Here is a 17376-nt window from a genome sequence, read left to right on the forward strand (position 1 = left end):
CCTTTACATGACTAATATGAGATGCATTTTGCATGACTGCACATGTATAATTTATTTCAAATTGATCATGTCCTCATTGAGGAAAGAGGAAGGGTGATAGAGAATTTGGAACTGAAGTTTTTGAAAATGAGTATTTAAAATGTTTTTACATGTCATTGGGAAAAAATTAAATATTAAAAAATAATTTGAATGCTATGCCATTTTGTTTTATATATTTTGTGTTGCTACTTATTATATTGGCTTTTAGCAAAATGTAGTTTCCCTGATGACTGCTTTTTATTAGGTCCATCTTCACGTTTGCTTGTCTGAAATCATCCTTGCTAGCCCTGCCTTTTCTACTTCAGCTTCAGTTGAAGTATAATAGATTGTGCTGCAGCCCCTTATATTAATTCTGCATCTATGAGTCTGTTTCACGTGTGTCCCTTATAACCAACATACTGTTTGATCCTGGTTTCTATCCTACTTTCCCACCCACTTCCATCTCATGGGTGAGTTCATCTCATTCACATTCACATCCTGCTTTTCCTTCCATCCCTTTTTCTTCTGTCCTTTTCGCCCTTTTCCCTGTCCCTCCTTCAATATATCCTCATACCCCCACACCCACCTTTTTCATATCTCTTTCCCCTTTTGTTTTCCTGTTGGGTAAGAGATATTTCTACACCCAACTAATGTTTATTCCCTCTTTGAACCAGGGCAGATGAGCGTGAGATTCAGCCCCCCCCTTTTTTTTCTGATAAAAGCTTGTCCTTGGGTGCCTCTTTTAAGGTGAGATAATTCTCCCATCCTTGGAGGGCTGGTTATTTTGACAGAGTGAGACTAGAGAGACATCGTTGTATATACAATCATCATCATCAAACCAATGAACAAGGAGATGGCCAACCTAGGAACTCGCTGGTCCTGGCTGTCCTGATCAGGAGGTTGAGACAAGTGAGGGCCCTATAGAAACACCATGGAGCAGTCTTTTATGTCTGCACCCCCTAGAGGAGGCTCAGCATTGCTACGTGGCTGGAACAATATGATCCCACCTGCCATGGCTAGAGAAGTTCCTTATACCAGGGGGGGAAGGGACATAGTTGTTCAACGTTCCCTACAGCCAGACTGACCTGCCACAGGCATCAGAGGACAAAGCCTCCTTCGCTCTCTTTGATTTCACGTAAAAACCATAAGGACCTTTTGGAGCAGCCAGTCGTGCAACAGAGCTCCACATTTTCAAAGGGCCTCAGGATCTAAAGGTAAGAACCCAGACTGCTAAGTGGTGTAAGTCGATAGAATGCCGGGACTGGAGTCAGGAAGACCTGAATTCAAATCCTGCTTAAGCCACTTACTCTCTTTGCCAGTGGGCAAGTCACTTCACCGTGCTTGCCTCAGTTTCCCCATCTGTAAAAACGAGCTGGAAAAGAAAATGGAAAACCACTCCAGCATCTTTTCCAAGAGAATGAAGCATGAAAAGGCAGACATGCCTGAAAAACTGAACACTTCTGTTCAAAAACGAAATTACGTAATCCACGACAGTTCCAAAACTCTTGCTAGAAATGCTATCCACATCCAGAGGAAGAACTGTGGATTCCCAACGCATATTAAAGCAGACGACTTTCACTTTTCCTTTCTCGTGGTTTTTCTGCTTTGTTCTCATTCTTTCCTAGAACGATTCATGTGGAAATATGTTTAACAGGATTGTTATCTTGGGGGAGGGGAGACAGCAAGGGAGGGAGAAAAATCTGCAACTCAAAATCTTACAAAAATGAATTTTGAAAACTATCTTTACAAGGGGGGGCACCACAAAATAGGAAACTCTAAAAGGAAGTAAATGTAGCAATTAGCATTTTTTTTTTTAATTGAGAGGACTGGGCTAAAAGAAAAATATTGAATCTAAGACATGTTCCCTGTAGTTTTATGTGGCTTTCGTATGTGCCAAAAATGTTTGTGGCAGCCCTTTTCATAGTGGCTAGAAGCTGGAAGATGAATGGATGCCCATCAATTGGAGAATGGTTGGGTAAACTATGGTATATGAATGTTATGGAATATTATTGCTCTGTAAGAAATGACCAGCAGGAGGAATACAGAGAGGCCTGGAGAGACTTACATCAACTGATGCTGAGTGAAACGAGCAGAACCAGAAGATCACTGTACACTTCAACAACAATACTGTACGAGGATGTATTCTGATGGAAGTGGATTTCTTCAATATAGAGAAGAGCTAAATCAGCTCCAGTTGATCAATGATGGACAGAAATAACTACACCCAGAGAAGGAACACTGGGAAATGAGTGTAAACTGTTATTTTTACCTTCTGAATCCAATTCTTCCTGTGCAACAAGAAATTCGGTTCTACACACATATATTGTATCTAGAATATACTGTAATATATTTAATATATATAAGACTGCTTGCCATCTGGGGGAGGGGGTTGGGGGAGGAAGGGAAAAAATCTGAATAGAAGTAAGTGCAAGGGATAATGTTGTAAAAAATTACCCATGCATATGTACTGTCAAAAAATGTTATAATTATAAAATAAAATAAAAATTTAAAAAAAAAGTTTTATGTGGCCTTCTCTCCACCTTCCCCCTCCTCTCGATCCACATGCAGCATTTGTAAACAGCGCTCCATTGATCATTGAGTTTTCTTTCCCTCTATGTTTACTTACCAGTTTGACAATAATTTAAAGTTATAATTGGATTTGAAACTTGGAGCAAATCAAGTTACTCTAGCAAAGCCCATTGGTCACGGCTTGGCTCTGATGCTGGGATTAACGGTCATATCAGCAAGTTTCCAACAAAACAAAAATTCATCGTTTATATTAGGAATATGCAAGATCTCTCCAAAAAAATCCCAATTTCTCTCTAGTTCTACATAGATGCAAAAATTCATCCTTAGATTGTAAGAAAATCATCCCATCTGAGATTTGACACAAAAATGAACGCAGGAAAATTCACTCAAAACCCAGAAAGCTGCTGGCTGCAGTTGGCCCGGGAAGCCTAACGCAGGGCATCAGACAAGAAGGGAAGCCTTGCGGCTCCGGCCGGTGATCCAGGGCTGCCTCACAGTTCTTACACGGACATAGACCGGCCTATTACGCCGACTCTAGTTCGCTGTCACAGATTTGGTATCAAACAACTCGCCACTTAAATAAGCAAAGGCTGGGTCTCGGGGTGGAAATCCCAAGCTCCTGTTTATAGGGCAGCTTTTTTCAGAGATCTCTTCATGTGCTCAGGGCTTCCCAAGTTACAATCTACAGCGTTGGCCATCTCCTTGGGCTCATAGCCACAAGGTGTGGGCCGGCAGCTTCCCCTCAGAGCACAGACTGCCCACATTTGAATAATTTCCCCAATTACTTATTAAGCCCAAGTCTAAATCTTAGTCTTTCTTTTTGATCCGGCCTCCCAAGCCAGCTACTACTTTTCCTCAAGCACATCTGTGAGAGAGAACTTGGGAATCCCGAGGAAATCTCAGAACTCATTTCTGGACGCAGTGGCCAGCATGTCTCCCCGGGGAGCTCTGGCCATCTCGGGCTCTTCTGGCCAGGAGCTCGGAATCCTCCCGGCGCTTTGGCCAAGGCTGCCGAGTCTTGGATTGCTAGCAAGGAAAGGGGCTGGGTGAAGAGATACCACTCCTCCTACACACCACCTGCTGTCAGGAATCAAAGCGGGCTGCCTTTCTCCTCCCAAGGACATATTTATATCCTGCCCATGCCCCATGCGCCTGGCATCTGGGCAGAGCCTCCACTTTCTCTCCCCCTGCGACATGAAAGCCCGCAGTCTGCCAGATTTCGCCGCCTCCTCCTTCCTGGACGACGGCGGCCCGCCTCCCTTCCCTTCATGCTCATCGCTCTATCCTCCGACCCCCTCTCCCACCCACTTTGTGTTTGACCCCCCAGGAAGGAAGAACACCCGCTATCTTATATGGAAACCCCAAATGTCCGGGGGCAGTATCCCGGCTTGATGGCCCAGGCCTTCCCCGCACCTCGACGAGGGGCCCTGCACACTTGGGGATCTTCTGGAAAAGCCCCCTCAGCCGTGTGCGCCAGAACACCGATGGGAAGGTCTGTGTCCAGGGCCCGCGAGTGGGACAGTTTGGGAACAGTGGCCCGGGCCAGACCCTTTGCCCCAGAATTCCCAAGGGAAACCGCTTCCCAGAAGCAGATGAATCACCAGATGACCACTCCTCCAAAGGCCGAGCGGCGGCCCCCCCAGTGAGGGCAGAACGCTCTGCCGCCTCCTTCTTGTCGGGGTTTCTCCGCTGAGCTTCCTCCAAGGCGAGCTCCCCCAGGGGCGTCCACACCTGCCGGGCTCCCTGCAGACACAGCCCAGCCCCCGACTTCTCCAGGACACTCCCAGCTGTTGTTCAGGTCTCCGGTCTGGCATTTCTTCCCCATGAGCCTGAGCTTCTGAGGGGCTGGACTTTCCTTGCATTTGTGCACCCAGAAGCCACATAATAAATGCTCTATCAACCTCTCTAGTTGGGGCAGTCAGGAAGGGGGAGGCACAGGACACAGAACACTGAGTGCGGAGTCCCGGAGAGCCGAGTTCAAATCCCTGTGAGCACGACTCCTCATCTGTAAAATGGGGATCACAGCACCCACGGGCTGTGGTGAAGGTGCACCGAGATGCCTCGGTATACAGTAGGCATCTAATCCACGGGAAGGGAACACTGTGCATCAGACAATCACAGGCCCAAGTGTGGATGGCCACATCGCGTGGCTCGTGGCTCTGGCAGGAGGTCTCCGGGGGAGGGCCACATGACCCCAGGCGATGAGGTGACCCCCTGGGAGACAAACAGGCTGAAATTCAACGGGAATGAATGTCAAGTCTGGCCCTTGGTACATCGAGCTCCTGAGCACTGGGTTGGGGGGAGGGGGTCCCCAGGAAGAGCTTGGGGGCTGAGAGGGAGGGAGCTCTCCGTCATCGCAGAGGTCTGCCGTCCCTTCCCACTCTCCTTCCAGGAGACTCTAACCCGGGTCCTGGGGAGGCGAGGGGCAGCCAGGGAGCTCCGCGGGGCCCGGCCGCCCGCGTCCACCCGACGGCCCACCCAGCCGCACGCAGCTACACGCGGTTGCACGTTCCCACTTTATTAGAAAAGCAAACCTGCCCAGCTCTAGGCCGGTGATGCCGGGACGCCGCCCGGGCCCCCGCGGTCCCCAGGCCCGAGCCGGTCCCGGCACCTCTGCCCCCGCCGCCTTATAAAACTAACACTTGGTACAAAAAGATGCCCCGAGGAACCGGCACTTCTCGCGGGAACGGCCCACCGACCCCTCTCGGCACGAGCTCTATAAAAACCTTCCCCCCAGTGGGCAGCGCCCGCCCCCCTCAGATGTCCATGTAGTCGTCCTCCTCGTCGCTCTCGCTCTCCAGGGACGACTCCTGGCTGGACATCTCCAGGATCTCCAGGGCGGGCTGGCAGAGGCTCTCCTTCTTCACGGTGGCCGCGGACTGGGCGCTCAGGATCGCCGACTGGGGGGGGGGGAGCCAACGGTGAGGCCGGCCTGGTGGGAACCCGGTGTCCTCCCGCACCCTCACCTGGGGTCAGCCGCCCCCGTGGCCACCCTCGTGCCAGCGGCCCCGGAGCCCTGCCCTTAGCCCTCCCCTCAGTTACCTTTAGCTTCTGCTTGGTCTCCTCGGAGATGCTGCCCTTGGGGGAGAGGAGGGTGGGGGTCGGAGGAGTGACGGTGATCTCGGGGGGGAACTTGGAGATGGAGGCGGGGATGACGAGCTTGGGCATGGTGGGCAGGAGGCGGGCTTTAACCCGGGGGGGGTCTGCCCGGGGGGCCAGGCTTCCTGAAGGCTTTGAGCCGGAGGCTGAGGAAAAAGCAGAGCCTGCAGGTGAAGGAGCAGCCCTGCCTTGGAGGGCAAAGGAGCCCCTTCTGCAACCCAAGTGACTTCCGGCGGCCCCCAAAGTCCCCCCAGCTCCACAGTCCAGGGGAAAAGGCTGCAAGGCAGCCCTGAAGGAACCCAGGCTGGGCCCCAGCAAGGGGTCCAAGGGCCGCCCAGGCAAAGGTGCAGAGAGAGGAGCCGCACGGAAGCCGGCCCGGCTGGGCCGGGGTGGGAGGACGGCTGTGTGAGCGCCCAGGCGGCGTGCCGTGCCCCGTGTGTAGGTGCCCGGCACGGGGCTTGGGGGCGTGCACTCGCGCAGTGCTTACCCCGGCCACCCCGGGGACGCTCATGAAGCCCCCTGCCCGCTCTCCGGCCTCCTCTCTGCACCCCTGGAAACTGCAGCCCTCTTTGCCCCCTTTTCCCTCAGCTGACTCTTCCTTGGAGGTCACTGGGCCCACCCAGGACCCTGCCCCCTCCTGAACCCTCTGCTGGCCGTCCTCCAGGCCGCCCTGCTCCCTCCGAGCCCTCAGGATTGTCTCCCGGCCCTCTCTTCTGCCCCCAGCCTCCCGTCCTCCCTGCCTCCTCGAGCAGGCCTTCCCTCTGCCTATCCCCGTTTGCCCGGCGTGTGGCCACTTGGCACGCAGCTCTTTGTGCGGTGCCTGTGCCCCAGATGGTGAACTCGAGGGCAGACACCTCATGTCCTCCTCTCTGGGCCAGCCCTGGCACACAGCAGGCACTTAATAACCGGGAGCTGGGAGATACCCAGGACGGGGCCTCGGGCCTCCCGGCACCCGCAGCCAGCGGAGGGGGGTCCCTTACCCTGACCACAGGCGCGTCCTGCCACGGCGCCGCTCACAGACTCGCCGTGCCCGAGCTCGGGGTCTGACGTGGCGGTCGCGGCCGGGTCCACCTGCGGCCCGAGGTGGGCGTCCTGCTGCGGAGGTCCCGAGGCGCCTCTCCGACCGCCGGTCGCCGGCTCCTCCCCTACACCAGACGAGAGTCCAAGGAGTCACGGGCGGGCCTTCTATGGACGGCCCCCGTCCCGTGAGCAAAGAGCACAGCGTGCATTTTCTGAGGGGCCCAGCCCCCCCAGGGCCGAACGGGCTGGAGGACAGCCAAGGCGGGGGACCCTGCCCTCTGCCACCGAATGCCCCCAAGCGTCCACAGGAGGCGCCGCAGTGAGGAGAGACCCAGCCGGGCACCTGCAGCCAGGCCCGGCCCCCGCGGAGGGAGGTGCATCCGAGGAAGGGGTCCCTGAGAGAGCGAGTCAGCCCACACCCCGGGGGGTGAGGGCCTGGGGGACAGGGTGGGTCAGGGAGGGTAAGACCCGGCCAAGAGCCCTTGGATCTTCGGCCAGCGTGGCTGAACCTCTTCACGTTCTGCTTAAACGGAGGCGCCCGGCGCTGAACGGGAGGATGGCCCGACCCTCCTCACCCCCGGGGCCCGGCAGCCAAGCCCCCAAATGCAGCTGAAGGGATAGAGAGCGAACCCAGGGAGAAGCAGAGGGGCCGGGCCAGCCCCGGGCTCAAACTGCAGGGGGCACCCGGCTGGCGCTCAGGAACCCACAGCCAGCGCCCCCATAGCAAGAGGGGCGCTTATGGAGAGAGGGGGCTCCTCAGGATCTGGGAGGGGAGCCTCTGCTCAGCCTTGGGGGAGGGACAGGAAGGGCCTGGCACCCGAGTCACACAAGAACTGGTGGAAGGAAACGGGGAAGAGAAGACGTGGGGTAAGCCGCCGGGCTTAGAGAGCTGTCCCTGCCCAGCGTGGAAGGGCCTGGGGCGTCCGAGCCTGGAGCTCGCGGGGAACCCTGGGTCCTGCCAAACGAGCCCCGAGTCTGTGGCTTCTGAGCCAATCCAAGGCCATTTTCTCGGGTGTCCTTCCAAATCTTCCACATTTGACACTGAAAGTTTATGGACGGAACCCCCCCGCCCTGCGGCCTGTGCTCCTGGTTCTCAGTCGTCTCTGTTGGACCTGCAGTGTCCCCCCATTCCCCCAGAGCTCCCTCCCGGGCCTTCTGCTCTCAGCAGCCCCCATGGGAAGGTCCATTTGTCGCCGGCCCCTGCTGAGCACCTCACACTTAGCACAGACTTCGCAGGTGCTGCCGTCACCGGGCTCCCAGTTTTGTAACCTCGGCCGCCGCACCCCGGATAACCTGAAGCTTCCTTCTAGGCGTCCCCCCAACTCTACCCTTTCGCCCCCTCTGTTTGCCTCGGTCTCTCCCAGCTCCATTCAGTGTCATCCCTTCCTCAACGGCCTCCCTGGAGGTCCCTCTGCTTTTGCACTGGCTGGCCCCACCAGAACCCTTTCCTGATCTCCTGCAAGAGCCGCGGGCAGAATTACCTCGCGCGTCTGCGTCTGTGCTGCCCAGATTTTCTGTGTCCCCGAGGCCCTGGGAGAAGCTCATCTTGCCTCATTCTCTGTCCCTGTGTCCCCTGCTTGCGGAGGACTCCTTGATTTTGGAACACACGAGGGTATGGAAAGCAGCCCGGGCCCGGGGTCCAGCCCGCTAATCTCTGAGCAGGCTACCTGGCGATCCGTGGCTCACTGTTTTCTCTGACTGTGAACCAGCTGCAATAATGCCTAGAAGTCGCCGGGAGGTGGGCGGGCCGGCCAACGCCTTACCTGGAGCCGGACAAGCCATGCTTGGAAGGGCCTCGGGATCCTTGGAGGCAGAAGCTGGCTTGGTTTTGGGCGAGGCGTCAGGAAGGGCTGGGTCAGGGTTTGAGGGTGCGGGCTGGAGGGCCGGGGAGGCCGTCGTGTTGGCCCAGAAGAAGCTCTCTCTGCTGTCCTTAGGGGGCTTAGGTGTGGTGGGGGTGTCCCCTGTGGCCTGTGGGTGCAAAGAAAGAGAAAGTGAAGAGGGAGAAAATAGCAAGTACTTTACAAATGTTACCTCATTAGTTCAACGTGTGATAGGCATGCTACTATTATTCCTACTTTATTGCTGAGAAAACGGAGGCAGATGGTGAAGTAGCCTGCACGCTATGTCTTCCCTCCTCCAGTGCCAGGGCTCTCCACTGCATCCCCAAGCTGCCTCTGGCTCCCACCTTCTTCCTCCTAGATGGGGCTCCAGGTCTGGTGTTCCCCAACTCGCTCAAAGGGAAGCCCATCCACCTTAGAGAGGGCTAAGCTCGCGTGCCTTCAGAGGGTCCAAATCACTTTCGAGACCCTTTATAGATTTATCCAGTCCATTCCTACACCCTCCAGGTGAGCTGTCCTCTGCCAGTCAGAGGAGGATCAAGGTCCTGAGCAGACAGCACCTGCCTGCCAGTCAGAGCTCTATGCAGAGAGCATCCCGGGGAGCTGGCTTTAGGAAAGCAGACAGGCGTCCCCGTGGCTGCAAGCCATTCCTGGCTTGGCTCCTGATTAGGGGATTATTAGCCAGAAGAGTATCCTCAGGACCCAAGTCCTGGTCTGAGTGATTGCCAATATGGCAGGTAATCCTGGACAGGCCCTCTATAGGAGTATATCAAATCTGTCTCACCCCCTAGAAGCCAATGAGGTCCTGGGGCAGAGGAAAAAACAAAGAAACACAGCCAGAGCCTCCAAGAACTGTACATTCCTCTGGGAAAACAACATTTCCATGTAGAGGAAATATAAAACCCGTAGGGCAGACATAAAAATCAGTTTGGAGGAAGAAACCAGGGGACCCAGAGAGGCTCTAAAGGAAGAAGAATCTGAACTGAGTCGCAAGACAACCAGGGATTCTAAGAAACAAAGATGGAAAAGAGGTGAGATTGACTAGAGGCTCTGCAGAAGTGAAACAGGCCAGAGATGTAGGAGAAGTGAAATGGACCAGGGAAGCTGCAGACGTGAAATGGATTAAAGATTCTGCAGAAGTATAATGGACCAGAGATGTAGGAGAAGAGAAATAGCCCAGAGATGGTACAGTGGTGAAATGGACCAAAGGTGTTGCAGAGATGAAATGAACTAGAGGATCTGGAGAAATGAAACAGTCCAGAGATGGAGCAGAGGTGAAATTGACCAGAGGTGTAGGAGAGGAGAAATGGACCAGAGGTGGTACAGAGGGGAAATGGGCAGGTGTTGGCCACGGATTGGATGAGGGACAGCAAAGATCCAGGATGACTCTGAGGTTGAGAGCCTGAGGGATGGGAGGAGGGTGTCAGGGAAATTTGCAACAGGGGGCAATTTGGGGGAAAAGTTAATGAGTTCCATTTTAGACATGATGAACTTTGAGATGTCTCTGGGACATCCTGTTAGATATGTTCAATTGAAGCTGGAGAGGAGACTGGAGCTTAAGAAACCAGCACATAGAGGTCTGGACAGAGATGATCATTTAAAGCAAGGGAATTCATGAGATTACTGAGAAAAAGGAGACCCAGGACAGAACCTTTGGGGATACCCAGAGTTAAGAGACATGACTTGGGAGAAAACCCAGCAGAGAACGCAGAAATTGGAGAAGAGCCAGGAGAGGCCCTCGGAGGAGAGGGATCCACAGTGGCAAAGGCTACAAAGAATTCAAGAATGACGATGGACAGAAGCCCATGGGATTTGGCTACTCGGGGATCACCGATGACTTTTGGAGGGGGCAGTTCTGGAGAAATAATGGGATCCCAAACCACATTCATGCCTAGCCATGGCATCAGCCTCCACACATGACTTCCCCCCTTCACGCTTGGAACTCTGGAAGCGAGGAGTGTCTTTCTTCACCCCATTCAGAGTAGAGCCAGCTTAAGCCATCCACTCCTCCCCCAATCCCAGCTCTGGAACACAATTTAATCAACTCTTCACTCCTGGGAAAAGGTGTGTCAGCCGGGCCCCCTAAGACAAGACTCGCTGTCCTGATGACTCTCACCCTGAAGTGGCTCGGTGCACCCAGCGGGTAGGTCTTTGCTTCTGTAACCCCTTGGGTCAGGGCATGGCACCCACTAAGTAGTGAATGCTTGTTCATTCCTTCCGACTGAGGTGGGGGATTTCATGTCAGGAGTCAGAGACGAGGCAGGGAGGACAGTCACCCTCTAGCTTGAGGTTGTGGTTTGTAAGGGCCAGGGAGCCCCATTCGACAGAGATGGAGACTAAAGTGAGTGAGAGTAAGGATCCTGCCCAGATCACACAGCGGGAAGCTCTGGGGCCAGATTAGAACTCGGGTCCTCCTGACACTATGGTATGGGACGTGCTTCTCTGGCAGCGAGCATGGACTTCACACTCCCCCTGCACTCTGCTCGGACAGAACCACGTGCCCCGTGCAGGCCCAATCGGCGTTTCAGAGCAGAAGGGAACTGCACAGGCCACGGCTGTGAGGTGAGCTTTCTCCCGCTTCTTTTCCTGCTCCCTCCCTTTAACAAAGGGAGGAATCGTCCTCCCCGTTCACTCACATTTGTTAAGGATTGGAGAACCAGAAGCGCAAAGTGGTGAGAAGTCAGTGTAAAGTAAGGAGAGGCACCGAGTGAGGGCTTCTCATACAGGTCAAGACCGTGGACCTGGAGCCTCTGTCCTGGCTTCCGGCCTGGGTCCCGAGAAGGCCGCTGGGCAGGTAGCACTGGTCCCCTTCAGACCCCTATCCCTTGGCCCGACCTCCTCCTCACATCCAAAGCTCCCAGCCTTCTCTGGAAGCTCAGCCCTCAGCACTCCTCGCCCAAAGTGCCTGACCTTCCTGCACCCGCTCTGTCTCGGGAGCTGGGACCCCTTCCCACCTAGTCCTGGGGGTGCTTGAGGCCAGCACCCACGCCCCACATCTCCCCTTGCTCCATCTCCACACCTTCCAGCCTCAGCTGCTGCCTGAGCTTTTCCCCTAATTCCAAGTGGGACACCGCACACCCCAGAGTCAGGGACCGGGGGCCGGGCCCGGCGGCCACTGAGGACAGGACGAGGGTTCGCATCCTGCGCCGCGGATCCCCCCCCCCCCCAAGGGCCAGTCGAGGACCGAGTCAGAGCCGGCTTGGCCATGGGCAGGCAAGACGGCTGGGCCCGCGAGGCCGGGAGGAGGGCTGAGCCCCACGCGGGGCGCCCCTCACCAGCTCGCTCGCTCCCTGCGCCCAGCAGCCCCGCCGGGCCGCCGCTCCAGCTCTTCCCAAGGCTTCCCTCAAGCTTCCCACCAAAACAGCGGGGCCCACGACGTGACAGGGAGGCGAAGCCCGTGAGGGGAAGCCTCTGCACCCCGGGAGGATGGGAAGGAAGCAGCCCCTCTGGCGCCCGCCTCCGGAACGTGAGTGCGCAAAGCTAAATCGCGGAGCGAGGGGCGAGAGGCCGGAGGCTCCGAACCCGACTGGTGCCGAGCTGCGGGCGGGGAGCGGCGCCCCTTCCATCGGCTCTGAGGTAAGCGGCGAGCGTGACCCGGGGCCGGCAGAGGTGGAGACTCAGCGGGCGATGCAGAGGGAGCGATCCAGTTCCCGGGGCGCCACGTTCCGGAGCATCAGAGCCCGGAGCGGGAGGGGCACGGGCTGGGGAGGGGCAGCGAGAAGCGAGGAAACGCCGAGAAGCCCAGGAAGACTAGTGTGAACCGATGAGGTGGGGAGCCAAGGAAACCCGGAGCCGCCCGCCGAGCGCAGCGCCCATGGCCGGGGGGAGGGGCACTGCAGAGGCCCCGCTTCTCGCTTTGTTCCAGGAGATGGCGGCGGCTTCCCGGCTCCCTCCTCCCCCCACGGCCACAGCTGCCGGGAGATGGGGGGGGGGGCGCCCGCCGCCGCCGCCCCGGGGCCGGGACAACGCGGCCTGACCCGCGGGGGGAGCAGCGCCCAAACCCACCACTCAGAGCAGGCTCATCCCCACTTCCTCCTGCCTCCCACCCACATCCGTCCCCAGCCCCGCGCGGCCTCCCCTCCCCAGCACTGCCCCCGCCAGCCTCTTCCACCTTGAATACCTGCCAGGTAAGCCAACCTCCAGAGCGTCACCCATTCACCCACAGACCTGGTGTTCCCGCACACGCTCGGGGCGGCCGGGACTCCACCTGGGGTCGGACACAGGGATGCCAGAGGCAAAAAGGAGGGGAAAAGAAAGAGGGAAGGAGGAGAGGGGGGGAAGGGGAAGGAAGGGAGACGGGGAAGAAGAAGAGAGGAAGGAAAAGAGGGAGAGAGGAAGGGAGGGAGGGAGGGAGGGAGGGAGGGAGGGAAAGAGGAAAGGAAAGGAGGGAGGGAGGGAGGGAAAGAGGAAAGGAAAGGAGGGAGGGGGGGAGGGAGGGAAAGAGGAAAGGAAAGGAGGGAGGGAGGGAGGGAAAGAGGAAAGGAAAGGAGGGAGGGGGGGAGGGAGGGAAAGAAGAGAGGGAAGGAAGGGAGGGAGGAAAGAAGGAAGAAGGGAAGAAGGAGGGAGGAAGGAGGGAGAAAGGGAAAAAGGGAGGGAGGGAGGAAAGAAAGGAGAAAAGGGAGGAAGGAAGGAAGGAAAAGGAGGAAAGGAAGGAAGGAAGGAAGGAAAAGAAGGAAAAGGAGGAAAGGAAATAAGGAAGGAGGGAAGAAGGAAGGAGAGAAGCAGGAAGGGAGGGAGGAAAGGTTGGAAAGAAATGGGAGGCAAGGAAAGGATGAGAAAGACAAGAAAAGAGAAGGCTGACAGGCAGAGGCAGGAAGGGTAAAACCCGTCTCTTCCTTCTGTGTGAGTCCCGACTGCTCCAAGCAGCGGGCAGAGGGAGCAAACTGCGGCTTTAATGAGGCCCACAAGTCCACCTCCAGGAGAGAGGGGGTGTCATGGCAACTGGGAAGAGCAACAGCAAACAAAATGGCTGGTCTTTGAGAGGAAGGAGAGCAGCACCGGGCCCTGCTGTCCCCCATTCCGGCCTTCATGGAAGCCCCAGCACAGTCACAGCCCCCTGGGGACACTAAGGAGGGGATGGGCAGGATGCAGCTGGAGGAGTGAGGAGCCTCCCAATAAGAGGGGAGCCTAGGGCACTTTCTCTCATGACTTAGTTCATTTCACTTTCCTGCCCACAGCCATGGAAAGGACTGTCATGAGAGTCACAATATGCTTTCTGAGCCTGTTTTTTCCTTCCCAACCACACTTTTCAAAGGTAACCCAGAGTCTAAGCCATATGGATATTAGACATCAGGGGAAGTATTTTCCCCACTCACGACAAGCAACTGCTGCAAAGGGCAACACTTTCCCCCCACCCATAAACCCCCTCCTATCTTCCCTATCACTGGTGAGGGGCAACTCTTTCAGTCCCTCAGGCTCCCAACTTGGGAGTCATTCTGGGCTCCTCTCTTCTCACCCCCATATCCAATATGGTATGAAGGTCTGTTGATTTTGATTTCACCTCTGGTCCATTTCCCCTCCGTACCACCTCTGGTCCATTTCCCCTCTGTACCGCCTCTGGTCCATTTCCCCTCTGTACCACCTCTGGTCCATTTCCCCTCTGTACCGCCTCTGGTCCATTTCCCCTCTGGTCCACCTCTGGTCCATTTCCCCTCCGTACCATCTCTGGTCCATTTCCCTTATGTACCGCCTCTGGTCCATTTCCCCTCTGTACCGCCTCTGGTCCATTTCCCCTCTGTACCGCCTCTGGTCCATTTCCCCTCTGGTCCACCTCTGGTCCATTTCCCCTCCATACCACCTCTGGTCCATTTCCCCTCTGGTCCACCTCTGGTCCATTTCCCCTCCGTACCACCTCTGGTCCATTTCCCCTCCGTACCACCTCTAGTCCATTTCCCCTCCGTACCACCTCTAGTCCATTTCCCCTCCGTACCATCTCTGGTCCACCTCTGGTCCATTTCCCCTCCATACCGCCTCTGGTCCATTTCCCCTCTGGTCCACCTCTGGTCCATTTCCCCTCCGTACCACCTCTGGCCCATTTCCCCTCTGGTCCACCTCTAGTCCATTTCCCCTCCGTACCATCTCTGGTCCACCTCTAGTCCATTTCCCCTCCGTACCATCTCTGGTCCATTTCCCCTCTGGTCCACCTCTGGTCCATTTCCCCTCTGTACCGCCTCTGGTCCATTTCCCCTCTGTACCGCCTCTGGTCCATTTCCCCTCTGGTCCACCTCTGGTCCATTTCCCCTCCGCACCACCTCTGGTCCATTTCCCCTCCGCACCGCCTCTGGTCCATTTCCCCTCCGTACCATCTCTGGTCCATTTCCCTTATGTACCGCCTCTGGTCCATTTCCCCTCTGCACCACCTCTGGTCCATTTCCCCTCCGTACCACCTCTGGTCCATTTCCCCTCCGTACCACCTCTGGTCCATTTCCCCTCCGTACCATCTCTGGTCCATTTCCCCTCCGCACCACCTCTGGTCCATTTCCCCTCCGTACCACCTCTGGTCCATTTCCCCTCCGTACCATCTCTGGTCCATTTCCCCTCCGTACCACCTCTGGTCCATTTCCCCTCCGTACCACCTCTGGTCCATTTCCCCTCCGTACCATCTCTGGTCCATTTCCCCTCCGCACCACCTCTGGTCCATTTCCCCTCCGTACCACCTCTGGTCCATTTCCCCTCCATACCGCCTCTGGTCCATTTCACCTCTGCACCACCTCTGGTCCATTTCCCCTCCGTACCATCTCTGGCCCATTTCAGCTCTATGTGCCTCTCTTGATCATGTGCTCCCTTTCTCCTCCAATCCTGCCCCATCCCTGTTGCAAGCCTTCACCTCACACCTAAACTGCTGAGGTAACTGCTGGGCTGAGGGATCATCCTGCCTCAGTTTCTTTCCCCTCCAATCTATCCTCCATTCAGATACCAAAGAGATGTTCTTTAAAAAGGACTAACCACATCACCCTCAACTCCCTAAGTTCCCAGGACTATGACCTCCAGGATCAAACCTGGCATTTTTAGTCCGTTGTAGCCTGGCATTCAATGCTTCTGGAAGCTGGGACAATCTGCCAGACTCCCCCAGGATGTGCTTGCAGACAGGTTGTCTCCCATTCTGGGGATGGTCCCTCTCCTTATTTCCACCTTTCTGACATGACTAGGTTAGATGGTGCTGAGCTCCTGCCGCTCTAACAGAAACCTTGGGATTCTATGATTTGTGACGCTGACTGGCTCCTCCCCCTCCCCTATAAACACTCCCCACTGCAGTCTGACATCCCTGCAGCTTGGGGTACGGCCCGCTGCCTTATTTGGCCCTTGCCCACCTGAAGTCTCAATTCCACCCCCTGCACTTGTTTGCTAGGGGCACAATGATGGACAGGCCATTTCATCTCTATGAGCCTCAATTCCTCTTCTGAAAAATGGGCACAGAGTGCCACCACAGCCGCCTCGAGAGCTTGGGCTGATCAAGTTTGGGGATCGGGAGGATGAAAGCCCAACGCACCCCTCACTGTCTGGCTGGCCCAGGCCTCCCCCCCACCCCCCTCTGAACCACCCTGGGACGGATCACTCTGTCTACAGAAACGAGATTCCCACGGGATGGAGACCCAGAGAGGCCAAAGCCAGATCCGAAGCTAAAAGAACATAAAGCAGCTCCAAGTGAGGTGGCGGTGAGCGAAAGCAGCACGTAGGAGGCAGAGGGGAAGGGGGAGGGCCTTTCAGCCCACGCAGAGGCAGCGGCAGGTCACGTGCAAGCAGAAGGGGAGATGAGACCGGGAGGGGATCGTGAGGGCAAAGGCAACAGACAAATGCCGGGAAAATCACTGAGTTAGGGAGGGGCTGGAGGGGAGAGACCATGAGAAAGAGCTGCAGGTCGAGTCCAATCCTCTCCCTTTACAGATGAGGAAACTGAGGCCCAGGGCCGAGGCTGACCTTGACCCTCATGCTCTAGACACTGGACAGACACACAAAGTGTCGATGGGAGCTGCAAAAGCCAGTGGGCACAGGCTCTAAGGCCTGTCTCTGCCGAGCCGGGGACACCCCCGCAGGGCACACGTGCCAAGGAGCTCGATAGCAGAGCCGTCCCAGCCAAGGAGAGCAGGGAGACCCCAGGTGGGGGAGGCGGAGAAGGGCAGCCCCCGGTGCCCTGGGGTCCCATCATCACCCAGGAGGTATCCAGTCCTTAGTCTGGGCCCAGGGAGGCTCTGGGAGGCCGGCCCCTTTGAGGTCCATGGCCTGCAGAAGTCAGCCCCTCATGCGCTCCGCATTCAAACTCGGGCCCGGCCCCACGAGGCCCATCACACCCGAGGCTCCTCCACCAGCCTTTGCCCTCCCTTCGGGAGCATCTCTAAGGGACCCGTCATGCCATCTCTGCTGCAGCTCCCTGAAGCCAGGAAGCCAGCTGGGGGCCCTGGGCCGGGCACGGAGGTGGGAAGGCCCCAGTTCGAACCCTCAGACGCTTCTGGGCTTTGCAGTGAGCCTGCTAAGTCACTTCACCGCTGCCTGCCTCAGTCTATCCACGAGTATCAGGGGCCCAGAACAGCCTCCCTCCCAGAGCTGCAGCAAAGACCAGATGGGACCCCAGCTATAACATGCTCTGCAGCCCCCCCCCCCCCGCCCGGCTGACTCCGGAGGAGCCGGCGCTCTCTCCTCGGCCGGCCATCAAGGCCCGGCCAGCGGTCGCCGCGAGCAGCCAAGCTCGGGGCCGGCCCCCCCCTCCTTACCTGTCGCTGGGCTGACGTCCCCAGGTGCACCTGACAGAACTTGACTGCCTGTTCCAGGGCGGCCCCCTCATCCACCTGGGCAGAGAGGGGAAGGAGCTGTCGGAGGTCCCGCTCCGATCCCTCGGCCTCCCGCGGCCCCAGAATGAGGAGGCGAGTGGGGGAGT

At 56.8% G+C, this 17376-nt stretch overlaps 1 protein-coding gene and 1 long non-coding RNA gene across 3 annotated transcripts in view; one reads left to right on the top strand and one right to left on the bottom strand.

Moving 5' to 3' along the window:
- Nucleotides 1-5049: 5049 nt before the first annotated feature.
- CABIN1 (calcineurin binding protein 1) overlaps nucleotides 5050-17376 on the bottom strand; it is a 59458-nt gene continuing 47131 nt past the window's right edge. For both annotated transcript variants that reach the window (XM_074290718.1, XM_074290729.1), the window contains 5 exons: nucleotides 17213-17287; nucleotides 8430-8634; nucleotides 6627-6791; nucleotides 5590-5792; nucleotides 5050-5447 (listed from right to left, as the gene is read on the bottom strand). In XM_074290718.1, the coding sequence (XP_074146819.1) occupies nucleotides 5304-5447; nucleotides 5590-5792; nucleotides 6627-6791; nucleotides 8430-8634; nucleotides 17213-17287 (792 nt within the window). In that variant the 3' untranslated portion in view covers nucleotides 5050-5303. The remainder of the gene's footprint in view (nucleotides 5448-5589; nucleotides 5793-6626; nucleotides 6792-8429; nucleotides 8635-17212; nucleotides 17288-17376) is intronic.
- Nucleotides 12122-17218, top strand: LOC141556578 (uncharacterized). The gene is made up of 3 exons (XR_012486577.1): nucleotides 12122-12631; nucleotides 16071-16159; nucleotides 16389-17218. It is a non-coding gene; the product is annotated as an uncharacterized LOC141556578 (long non-coding RNA).

This window comes from Sminthopsis crassicaudata, chromosome 1, assembly GCF_048593235.1.
Source record: "Sminthopsis crassicaudata isolate SCR6 chromosome 1, ASM4859323v1, whole genome shotgun sequence".
Taxonomy (NCBI): domain Eukaryota; kingdom Metazoa; phylum Chordata; class Mammalia; order Dasyuromorphia; family Dasyuridae; genus Sminthopsis; species Sminthopsis crassicaudata.